A 12,932-nucleotide genomic window follows, 5' to 3' on the forward strand; every position below is an offset into this window, starting at 1 on the left:
GAATTTTAATTTACTAAAATTGTAGGAATTGAAATTTCACTTAATTAGTAAGAATTTCAAATTCTCTCCTATCACACAGTAGGTCCTTCATTCTCTCTCACACCCAATCTTCGATTATGAAAATCACGAGAGCGAGGCTTGACAGTGTCATCAGATACACTTTTGTGCGTGGAGGTGTTTGCGTGAACGAGGATTTGAATCCACGGTGACGAAGTGAATGTTGCGGCGACATGTATTTTAATTACGACGACAAGCACACAACATTTTGGATTGCGGCCTAACCATTTAGCTTCTGGAGGAAGACTCCGCATAGTTTGTCTTTGGGGTGTAAAAACGCATCGACGGGTTTTTTCGCGTTTGGGAATGGGTGTGAGGAAAAGGTGGGAGTGTTGGTCGACGAGGTGTTTGTCTGCGCATGGAGGTGAGAGGGTAGTGGGGTTTGGCGAGGTGCGTGAGAAATCGGGAAGAAGATCAGAACGTCATTGGTGGTGGGTGATAGGCGAGGATCACTGTGAGCATCGGAAGGTGCACCAAGGTTACTTTTTTTTTAGATGGAAACTGTTGTAACAATAGTTTATGGCAAATCGAAAAAATTACTGGCTGAGTCACGGACAATGTCGCTTTCTTTAAGACATTTCGTGGCACTGTCAAAAATTGTGCAAGCAGACTATCAACCACGACGTCCCCAAGATAAAACAGCCCAGATCACTGTATAAGATTCCCACTGCACTGAGGGAACCTTTTCTAGAATTACACCCTTTTGTATGACTTGAAAAGTCACTCTAATAACCAACCGAAAAATGTGACTTAAAAAGTCACTCTTAAAACCAACCGAAAAATATGACCTACAAAGTCACTCTTAAAGGCAACCGAAAAATATGACTTACAAAGTCACTCTTAAAGGTAACCGAAAAATATGACTTACAAAGTCACTCTTAAAGGCAACAAATATTTTAGAGCGACAGAAAGAAAGAGGGAGGAGACATTCACCGGAAATGCATCGGCTGGAATATGGGAGGGAGAAAGAAAAGTTGAAGAAATGCTTGCAAGGAAAAAAAAGAAGAAATGAACTCTCTATATATAGGGAGTGAAACACTATTCAAGTGTTTATCCTGAGCGATGTGGGACTTGAAGCTTTTTTTTTCTTTTTTTTTTTTTCAAACTTCCATTTGTTCATATAAAAAATACATATTCATATTATGCATTTTAATTTATAACTTATGATATAGAATAAATATATTAAATAATATATACACACTCATAATATGATATATTTTTTTGAGTAAATTATACTAACCTTGTCTTCTTTCCCTTTTTTTATACAAACTTTGCCTTATATTTAAGGAAATTATATATGTTTTTATTTTTATTTTTACAACATATCTAGCTTAAATATTATTATTGTTATATGAAGTTGGTTAGATAATTTTATGTGTTGAAGCATTGATGGAGATAATTTTTAAATAAATATTTAAAAATGAAAATTTGAATTTTAATAAAATTGAATTACTTTATCATAACAAAAAAATTAAAATACAAAAAATTGAATTGCTTCATTCAAATAAAATATTTACAAAATGAAAGAAATTTAAATCAAGACAATTAAAATGTTATATATTTAAATTTCTTAAAAATTTTAAAATCTTCGTCCAAACACAAGACTCAAATCAGATTCATGTCACTAATATTTTATAAAACAGACCAATTTTGAAAAAAGCATTTTAAAAGTGACCACAATGGTTAATCAGCCCAAAAAGATATATAGTATTATCTTTCACTTTTCCCCAAAGAAATTTCTTAACCTTACCCTTTTTATATATCTATTGTAACTGTGGAAAGTATTTGGGCCGGGTTGGGTTAAACAAAGGACAGAAAGAAGGGTGGTGTTTGCTACTGGTGATCTCATCTCATCTCATCAGTGCAATCAATCCGTAGCATATATTCATATTCATAGTTATAAATAATCCTCCCGAATCGAGGTGTCGGTTTTGAAAAGAGTTAACAATCTCTTCTCTTCGCTCCTGCACTTGTTGTTTCTTTGCCCTTCATGGCATCTCAGGCTAGCCTTCTCCTTCAAAAGCAGCTCAAAGGTACGCATACACGCACGCCGCCTCTCTCTCTTTCTCTTATTCTTCTGATTTGTTTTCTCGCAAAATAAAAATAAAAATTAAGGCCCTGTTTGGCGTGGATTCTCCGCGATGTTCTGATTGGCCTTTCCTCGCAGATCTTTGCAAAAACCCCGTCGACGGCTTCTCTGCCGGTTTGGTCGATGAAACCAACATTTTTGAATGGAGTGTCACCATAATTGGGCCGCCCGATACTCTCTAGTAAGCCCCCTTTTGATTAATATATCATGCTTTTGCTTTTGCCACCCTCTGACGAATTTTTTCTGTGATTCTCGATTCAAAGTTTGGATTTTTGGGTTTTGATTGATTCTGTATTTCTCTTGGGGTTGGGGTATGGGCAGGGATTCTTCTTCACTTCCTGAAGATCGTGTTTTTAATTGCTTTTTTTGGGTACTTGGACAGTTTTACTAGATTTAATTAATGAGTTTGTTCCTTGCCTACCCTAATCACGATAATTCATTGCGGTTGTTGTTGTTCTTTAATATTTAGTTGTTGTGATTCCTCTCTCAAAGCTGATGCTTTTCAAAATTACTTTTTATGCTTTTTACTATTGGGATTGATCTAGCTTGAGTTTGTTTGATTGCACCGGACGCTGTTCTATATTGTTATCGCTTTGCTTTCCTTTGGTTGGTATTAGAATTTTACTGACATCTCTCTGCTGTTTTGTTTGTCAATTGGTTGGGTTTCTCATAGCGAGGGGGGATTTTTCAATGCTATTATGAGTTTCCCATCCAATTACCCAAATAGTCCACCTTCAGTGAAGTTCACCTCAGAGATATGGCACCCCAATGGTTAGTTTTTTTTTTTTTAATTTGTGATTTTGCTTTGATAGGAACAACATGAAAGTGATCAGTGATGTTTCCTGTTCAATTTTTGCAGTATATCCTGATGGCCGGGTTTGCATATCAATTCTTCATCCTCCTGGTGAGGATCCAAATGGTTATGAGCTTGCAAGTGAGCGCTGGACACCTGTTCATACGGTACGTGAACATATAAAATTATAAATTACTCTTTACTATGGTTTGGCTTGGCTGTTGGTGACTAAGAATCAACTTAGTGGTGGAAATTTGAGATGAGTTTATCTTCAATACATCCAAATCGAGCATGCTCTTGTTTAATAATCAAGTTGAAATTTCAAACATTACAACTAAAGTGCCTAAATACTTTCCAGATGCTGGTATGATGCAAGTGCTGTACTGTTTTTTCTCCTTGTGTTTTGGCCATGTGCATGCTATGCCTATTCCTGGAGAGTTTACATATCAGTGTTCTACGGCATCATTGGTATTGCATTTAAAGACTGTTTAAGTAGTTGTAGTAAAATGGAGCTCTGCATAATATGCATCTTCCCTTCCCACTCTTCATCCTCCTACACCATTTTGAAGAAAAGAGGGAGACAAAATTAAAATCAATTTTCAAATAAAGTGCAACTTGAAGATGCTATAAGAAAGTACAGTAAGGATAATTTTTCTAAGATTTCATTCCATAAATGGAGAATCTAATGTTAAAAATTCCAATATTATACTCTTAATGTTGGAGATTAGTGTGTATAAGAATAATGGAGATACTAGGAGTATTGTGTTAGTAAACCACCCATTAAGAATGTTCATAGCAGGAAGAGGAAGAGTGGTAACAGAATATCAGAGTCATAAGGATTTATTAATAGCAGTAACTATTAGTGGGTAACTAATTGTAAGGGAATAAATGGGGGAAGAGTGAGAGTTGTATCTGTCCTGTAGACAATAATTTCTAATCAGGAGAAGGCTGGAATAAATTGGATAATCCAGGGATCCTTTTTGGTTCATGGTGCAGAGTGAGTGGAGGGACAATTGGAGTTGAATCATGGAGGCCTAGAGCAGTTCAAGAAGCCAGGCTCAAGAAGATCAAGGAGTTGTTAGAGATCCTCAGTCACTCTAATGGTTGGGATATACTATGGATGGAGCATCCTCAAGGACATTAGAAAATGAGGACCACGGGAGAAGGTCAATGGGGAGATCGTCAATTGAGCATCAAGGAGGGAGCATTGGAGATTCCTTTATTCTATGAGAATGATGCCAATAGGTGGGTGAATTGGTTGGAAGGATATTTTCAAATTAAAGGGTAACAAAGGAGAAGAATTTACATGCAACAATGGTGGCCATGGAAGCAAAATCCTTGAGTTGGTGGGAGTATTACACACCAAAGCCATCGTGGGAGAGGTTCAGAACTGTTGTCACTAGAAGGTTCCAACTTTCAATGATGCAATATCCCTCTGCGTTGCTTTGGGTTTCAACTTTCAATGAGCAGTAACTATTAGTGGAAGAATTTTGGGAGAAATTTGAGTTGTATGTGGGACCATTGAGGGGTACTGATCCAGTGTACCTCAAGGGCATTTTCTTAAATGGGTTAAGGGAGGAAGTGAAGGCAGAATTTAAAGTTGCACCTAGTAAGGACATTAGGAACAATGATTGATAAGAAACCTACAAGAAAAGGACTGAATCCAGCAACCAGAAGTGGAAATACTTACAGAAATATTCCATCCTCTAGAACAGTATTGGTGGAATTGTGATCTAAGGCGAGTTCATAAAGAGTTTCAGTCACAGGATCTACAATTGACAAAAACAGTAGCCCTAATGGATCTTTCAAAATAGGGGTGGTGGGTTTAGAAGGTTTTCAAAGGCTGAATTACAATAGAATGTGAGAAAGGGTGTGTGTTTTTGATGTGATGAAAATATGGGTGTGGACATATGTAAAAACAAATCAGGTGATGTTGGAGACAGAAGAAGATCCCAACATGACAGAATTTGAATGTGTTGATGAATATTTGGAAGGAAATAAATCCTTGCTAAGATCCTTGCGTAGTATGGTGGGTATTATCTCTAAAAGATCTTTGAAGTTATGGGGAATGGTGAAAGAAAGGAAGGTGATTGTGGAGCCTGGTGTCAGGCATAGAATCCGTTTGTAAAGGGTTGCTTCTGGAAGTACAAGGCCTACAAATTCAAAAAGATTTTTTCTTGTTTGCCTTGGGAGAAGAGTACTTGGGCTTGATTGGTAAGTGAGCTTTGGGGAGATTAGTGCTGATTTTGAAGATAATATTGAAGATTGACATTTACTGGTACATTAATGGTTTTGAAGCAGGAACCAACACCTTGTAAGTCTTCAACATCTTTCAAATTAATAATAAGGCCCTTTGAGATAAGGATCGGGGGTTCTCAGTAGAAGTATTGGAAGATTTTCCAGATAAGGACAACACCCCAAGACTCATGAGAGACGGTTTGAAGGAATTTGAGGAGATTTTCAAGGGGCCCATAAGGCTTGCCACAATACCACCCCATCAAAAGCAAGATCATGCTATATGACTCAAGGAGGGGCTGTTACAAGCTGGAATATTAGGCCACGTATCAGCCCCATAATTCTAGTTAAAATTAAGGATTGGGCTTAAATAAAATTTTGCTTTTTCTTGTTATTTCTGATCCAGTTCTATCATATTGATCCCATACACTTCCATAGAAAAGAAAATATTACCAAGCTACTAGATATTACAAGTTTAATCTGTTAAGCAGTAAGCATGAGTTCATTATTATGCTTATCATTAGTCTCTGCTGAATGTAGGTAGAGTAAAAGACTCATTAGTTGTTTGAGTTTCTCAAGTTTGGGATGGCTTGAAGAACTATGAAGTGAAAGACTAAGGTTGAGTGAAGAGCTTTTCAGCTTAACATATCAAACAGAAATAACATAAAATGTTTGTGAAGACTTCAACGTTTAATGTCATGACTAATTTGGACTGTTAAAAATTTCAAGGTTGGTTTGCCATTAATAACTTTGTTGGATGTCCTTTAGAAATGATATTGCATTTTGTCCATCACTAGCAAATTTATATACTTGTCATTTGTGAAGTTAAAAGTTTTTACATCATATGTATTAATATATTAATACGTTATGTTATCTTGCAGGTAGAGAGTATAGTATTGAGTATCATATCAATGCTTTCCAGCCCTAATGATGAATCTCCTGCAAATGTTGAAGCTGCAGTAAGTTTGATCATTTCTTATTTACAACCTACTTGTCTTTTCTACTTATTTGTATCCTAGAGAAGACAATGCAAGCATGACTGCTATTAGATGCCGCAGAACTGTCATTAACTTGATAGTATAATGGATTGTCTATTATAGTTATTTTTATCTTATGCCCTGTAAACCAGTTTCCCTTAGTTTGCTTTTGATCCTGTATATGCTCTAATTATTTTAGTAAGTATTCAACATTTAGTCAAGTTTTAATGTATGTTCTCTTAGTTTGAGCTTGATTGCTAGTTGGTGTAACTGTAAGTTAGTGAGATACTGGGTCAAAATGTTGAATATATTATGGGCTTGTATAGTACTTCTCCAATTACTAAGCAGAACAGAGCATAAGATAGAGTTTCCTTCTCCAAGTATGAATGACTTCAAAGTTCCCTGAGTTACTAAAGTTAATAACAACAACAACAACAACACAACCAAGCCTTTTCTAACTATCTCTGCCTACCTCTAGCAATAAGGTTAACTTCCATATGATCAACTCTCCTAATTGGGGCTTCTATCTGTCTTCAACACACATGTTCAAACTGCCTAAGGTGAGATTCTTCCATATTTTGTACAATAGGTGCTATTCCAATTTTTTTCTCGTAATGCCTTGATTCCTATTTTTTGTGTAGTATGTCCATTTATCCAAAGCAACATTCTTGTCTTTGTTACATTGAGTTATTCTCTTGTTGACTTTTTACCACCCAACTCTTAATTTCTTACAACATTGAAAGGCTTTCCTTAGACTGATGCGGTGCTTTTTTCGTCAAATATAACACTTAAGTTGTTTATTCATTTCATCCACCCTGCATGAAATCTTTTGTTTGCATCCCGTTTTGTTTCTCCATTCTGTTGTATAATGGACCCAAGAATCCAATTTATTTAAACTATGTAACTTGTGACAAGCATGGTCTCCAATTTCCACAAGTTACAAGTACAGTGGCCTTGTCTGAGCAACATCCTGATTTTTACACTTGCTCCATTGTTTTGTATGATGGAGCCAAGATATTTAAACTATGTAAATTGTGACGACAAGGCAAGGTCTCCAAATTTCCCAAGTTATTAACTACAGTGACTAAATATATTAAGATTTAATAAGGTACTCATGACTTATGAAGCACAGAAGCTAAAAAGCTGAGAATGTTTCTCATAGTTTAGTATGTAATTGTTATGTTTTCCACATTAATAATTATTAGTACCTGTAGGAAGATTTTTTTATGGGACATCAACTTCAAGCAATTTTTAAACTTGGTTTTGTATTTATCCATCAGGCTTTCTTGATATCCTTTCTGACTCTACAGAAACTAGCATGTATTTGTATGTTTTTCTGTAATTTTTTTTGTTCTGTGGATTTCACATTGCCATTGCTAATATTGTTGAAATGCTTTGTTTGGGGCCTACAAGAGCCTTTTTGACATTTTTGTATGTCATCCTTGATACCTAGTCTGAAAGTTCTTTTGATTTGTTCTGACCTGTATGATCTTGGTATTGCAGAAGGAGTGGAGAGATAGGAGGGATGATTTCAAGAAAAAGGTTAGCCGATGCGTAAGGAAGTCACAAGAAATGTTGTGATTCGTCGCCTATGCCTCATACTGCTGCTGCTTTTTGTGAACTGGAGGACATATAAATGTGTAATGGATTGGTTCACCTGTTACTGTTGATCCGTATAAGAATCGCATTGGAAGTGTCCACATTCTTCCTTTCTTCAGTTCCATCATGTTCTCTGCATGGCCATTTGTCATAACTTGGAAAACAAACTGTATTCTAAGTGTTTTGGCCGGTCTTTTGACTACTTTATTGGAAAATTTACTTTGTTCATTCGCATAAGTTTATATTGGATTTCTTATCTAAAAAAAGGTTTATTATTTTAGTTTTGGTACTTGTTTGCTCTTATTGCGATGGCTCGGCTGATTTTGCACTATATAGCCAGTTGTAGCTCTCAAGTTGAGTGCGGATTGAGTTATTTTTCACAACAGATAAACGTTAAATTTGTTTGAAAATTCTCCCATCTCTTGAAAAGTTTTTCCTTTTTCCTAGGGTTACCGTAGGCTGTTAGTTAACACTGATTTAATCTCATACTAGGAATTCATAGGTTTATAACTTTAGTTTCATCTAGACAGACAATTGCGACAAAGTACTTCCGTCTGTAGACTTGAAAACTCTGATTCATGAGTACCAAATAGCAACATTGCAGCATGAATCAACTAATCACTACCTAGTTAGCTAAATACTTGTGTTCAAACGTTGTGAATTGCTAAATCTTAAGGATCAAAATCTAATAGTATGATAGTAAATGAAGTAGCTGTCGGATGTAACTAAGCCTCTGAGCATAGACGTTAAGAAACAATATAAAGCATTATTTTTTACCAATGTTACCCATTGACATATCAGAAGATAAATGTTATTAAAAAATCCATGATTCCATCGCATCTACATCATATATAAAATCTCAGTTAAACTAGTTACGAGAAAGTGCCTGGCAAAAGTTGATTTATTGTAGAGTAAATACACATCTCACAGTGGTTCTTGTTTATTCCTAAACATAAGCATAAACGTAAAAGCATAATTTCCCAGTTACTGCGATGTCCACCTAAACGTATGCTTATCTGGGTGGGTTCACATGACTTCCCATTCTCACAACATTGCCGTCAATATCTCTGACATACCCAACCTTCTGCTCCCATTCCTTCAGCTCAGGCTCGCTCACCGCCACAGCTCCATTCTCCACCGCACACTGATTCATTCAATCCCATAATTAATCCATCAACACAACCAACACATGTGATATTAAAATGAACCAATAAGTCAATTAAACTAACAACATGCATAATTACCTTATAAGCAGCATCAACGTCAGAGTAAACAAAACCACCCATTCTCGACAAGATCGAGGGTTATGAACCGCACCGGTCAGATCATCGGTCTCGTACTGGTGAATGGAGTGAAAGCGATCGTTGTGTTCCCCATTTCCATCTCTCCCCATCTAAGCTCATCAAATCAAACAAACAACGCTACCTTAAATTTGTAATTTAATTTGGACATGATATGAAGATAATAAATGGAATGTTATGTTATATGTATAACCTGTGAGACTCGTCTAAGCGACGAACAGAATAGCCGAAGTGTTACGAATAAGAGCAGAAAACAGCAGGACACAGAGCAAGAACCAGAACCAAAGAAGGAAGAAAGGCCAAGGAGGGATTTCATGCATGTTGCATCTCTTTAATCCTCTCTGAAGGAAAGCACCACAAATACTCGTTGTAACATTATTATATTTATATTTGTGTATATAAAATCTTAGCCTGATCGTAAATCTCAAAAAAAATCTTAATAAAGAAACTCCTGATCTCCACTAATGTTATAAACACGAATCTTGAAAATGGACAGACGCGGAAGAAAAGGCCACTGATACTGTATCATTTTGGATTTAATATAATTTAAATTTTTTCAAAAAAAAAAAATGAACGGGCATGAAGGATTTTGTCAAATGAGAGAAGTTTATGATGGATCTAGTATTTTTATGAGTGTCACTCAACTGATTTTCTAGTTGAACTTATGACTTAGTTAAATTGGTATGAATGAATTGATGAGCTGTCAAGTTTCTGAATGAACCGGTGTTTTGTAATTGAATACTACACGAAATGGGAGAAAAAAACATGCAAGATGGAGCAGTGACAGTGATATGATGTCAATTTGAAAAAAAGTTTTTAAATAAGAGAAAAAGTGATCAATTATAATTAAATAATAATATAAAATTATTTTACACTATGTTATTATTAAACTTTTTAAATTCAATATAAAAGATAAAAAATAATTTTTTATTCACTAACACAGAATTTTTTAAAAATATTTATAATTGAATTTTTCAATGATTTACTTTAGATATTCACGCGTTTCATAATTGAATTTTTATGTAAGCTTTTTTTTTTAAAAAAAAAATCACATTATTTATATGTTTTAATTTTGATTATATATGAAAAAAATAGAGTTAAATATTCATTCCTTTTAATTTTATATGAAAAAACAATTCTCTCACTATATTACATTATGTGTGTGTGATAGTTATAAAAATATAAATTTAAGAATGATTTAAAAATTAAAAATTGTGAAATGTTCGAGTGCAATATTAAATTAATCTATATATGCTATTATATATATAATAAATAATTTTAAACAATACAAATATTTACTTGTATACTTTTTATTAATAAATAAATAAAATGTCTACTTACATTTAATGTAAATATTTATTTTAGATATTGATATTAAGACTAAGGGAGTATATCAAATTAATAAGAATTGTTCTTATTATAAAAAAACTACAAATATTTAAAGTTGTTAACTAGATTTTTGTGTTATTTAACTACACTTACACATAATTAACTATTTTTTTGTATTGATTGGCAAACTTAGAGTTCATTTAGTTTCAGATAAAAAATAATTTCACATATCATAATAATGTTTTAATATAAAAATTATAATTTTGTAAGGAAATATAAAAAATGATAATTAAAATTATTGAAATACACATTTTAATCACATTTAATGATATACAAATCTTTTAAAAAAATCTAAAACAAACAAGAAATGATATGTTTTTATTGTTTGCCTTTTCACATAAAAAGGAATTTTTTGTAATAATAAAAACATAATTGATATTGATTATTCAATAATAAAATCGATTTACTTTTGTAAAAAAAAAAAAGGTATATATCGATGAACTTTTGTTTAACTTGGTAAAGAAAAGGATATCAAAACTACTCATTGCACGAATATTTTGAACTTTCACTTCATAGTACCGAAAAGGTAAGTGGTCGGCTTTAGATCTTTATAATAGTTTTCCCATAAGGTCATTTAAAATATGAGTTGTCATCTATGATACCCAACTAAATTTATATTATTACTAGTTTAAGTTTATTGTGAGATTTTAAAAGACTGGAATATCTATATATATATATATATATAAAAGAATAGGCTGTTAAATTTATAAAATTGGACCAATTAAAAATTGATACGTTTGATATTGGATGTTTTTTTGCCATTTTGCTTTCTTTCTCATTTTTTTCTGTTTCTCATTTTCTTTTTTTTCACTTTCTGATTTTTTTATAAAAAAAACGTGCATAAGCACGGGAACAACCTATTCTTTTATATATGCACGGGAACAGCCTATTCTTTTGATATATTTTTTAATTCCTTTGAAAATAATTTATTTTTATTAGTCCTTTAAATTTTTAAAAAGTTATTTTAAGTTTTTCTAATTCTTTATGCTGGTATCACAATTTATTTGAAATAATTTCTCATTATTATAAATACTTTTTTATAATTTAATCTATATATTATATATATAAAAAAGTAATATATATATATATATATATATATATATATATATATATATATATATAATTATATAAAAGAGTAGGTTAGTAAAAACACCTGTGTTTAATAGAGTATATAAGTACAGTTTGCTAAGACTTTCTAATATCAAGAGATGATTTTCTTATCCAAACCAAAAAACAAAATATAATAATATATACAACAGTTTTAATAGTATAATTTTTTTATATGAAATTTAATTCAAAATTTTGATTTATTTAAATTTTTTTATCATCAATCAATCATAATTTTTTTCAATATAACTTATAAAATAATTATTATAAAAAATAATAAATTTATCATACATGATAATTTTTTGATTAAATTATAATATAATTTGTGTACATATTATTCATTTATTAAATTATAGATGGTGAAGATAAAATTATTAAAGTTTATAAGTCGTTTTCATTCATTTTAAAAGAGTATATAAATGTATAAAAAGATATAATTTGCTAAGACCTTCTAATACCACATGACCTTCTAATATTATAGGATGATCTTCTTATCCAAAATGAAATATAATAATAGATACAACCGTTTTAGTAGTTTAAGAAATTTATATGAAAGTAAATTAAAAAATTTGATTTCTGTAAATTTTTTTTATCATTAATCAATCATAAACTTCTTTCAATATAACTCATTAAATAATTATTATAAAATAATAAATTTATCATATATAATAATTTTGTGATTAAATAACAATATAATTTATGCACATATTATTCATTTATTAAACTATAGTTGGAGAAGGTAAATTTTTTTAAGTTTATAAGTCATTTTCATTCATTTTTAAAAATAAATAAATTGTTGACACAATTATATGACTCTAGTTATCCTAGATTGTTGACACGTCGCTCAAACATATGGCAAAATGAGAATTTTGGAAACTGGAAAAGAAAGAGGATAAATACATGGTACAGGAGTACTCGGTACGCATAGTAGTCACATGTTATGTGAAGAAAAGTAGAACGAGAGATGTTCATTTTTTTAGTAAGAGAGAGAATCCAACTCCTTTTATTGATCAAAAAATAGTTTGAAAAACAATTCAAATGACTTTGTATATTTTTTCTTACAATTTCTATACTTTTAATCTTAGTACAATTTCAATACTAAAACAAAAAAAGAATAGTGGAGCAATCCGTGCATATGCACGAGAAACTAACTAGTGCTTATATTCAAAATAAACTTTTAGGATGTAAATATGTCACAAAAATTCTTATCCCACATAATTTATCATTATACATTACATATTGTTTAACTTTAGAGAACACCAAAAAGAGAAGTAGAGGACTCCAGCTTAAAGTTATCATCAATGTCTCTCCTTAATCTTATTTAACCATGAACATGAGGTGAGTCATTCAGCTCACCTCTATTTATACACAACATCCTTCGACAA

At 32.2% G+C, this 12,932-nt stretch overlaps 1 protein-coding gene and 1 pseudogene across 1 annotated transcript; one reads left to right on the plus strand and one right to left on the minus strand.

The window, feature by feature from the left end:
- The first annotated feature begins 1,856 nt into the window (after positions 1-1,856).
- On the plus strand, positions 1,857-8,039 carry LOC114375825 (ubiquitin-conjugating enzyme E2 7-like). The gene is made up of 6 exons (XM_028333687.1): positions 1,857-2,090; positions 2,225-2,327; positions 2,820-2,917; positions 3,006-3,106; positions 6,056-6,133; positions 7,655-8,039. The coding sequence occupies exons 1-6, from the start codon at positions 2,048-2,050 to the stop codon at positions 7,730-7,732; spliced, it is 501 nt and encodes a 166-aa protein (XP_028189488.1). The 5' UTR covers positions 1,857-2,047; the 3' UTR covers positions 7,733-8,039.
- Positions 8,040-8,545: 506 nt separating this feature from the next.
- On the minus strand, positions 8,546-9,285 carry LOC114377151 (annotated as a pseudogene).
- Positions 9,286-12,932: the final 3,647 nt, after the last annotated feature.

The sequence above is a fragment of the Glycine soja genome, chromosome 11, assembly GCF_004193775.1.
Source record: "Glycine soja cultivar W05 chromosome 11, ASM419377v2, whole genome shotgun sequence".
Classification (NCBI taxonomy): domain Eukaryota; kingdom Viridiplantae; phylum Streptophyta; class Magnoliopsida; order Fabales; family Fabaceae; genus Glycine; species Glycine soja.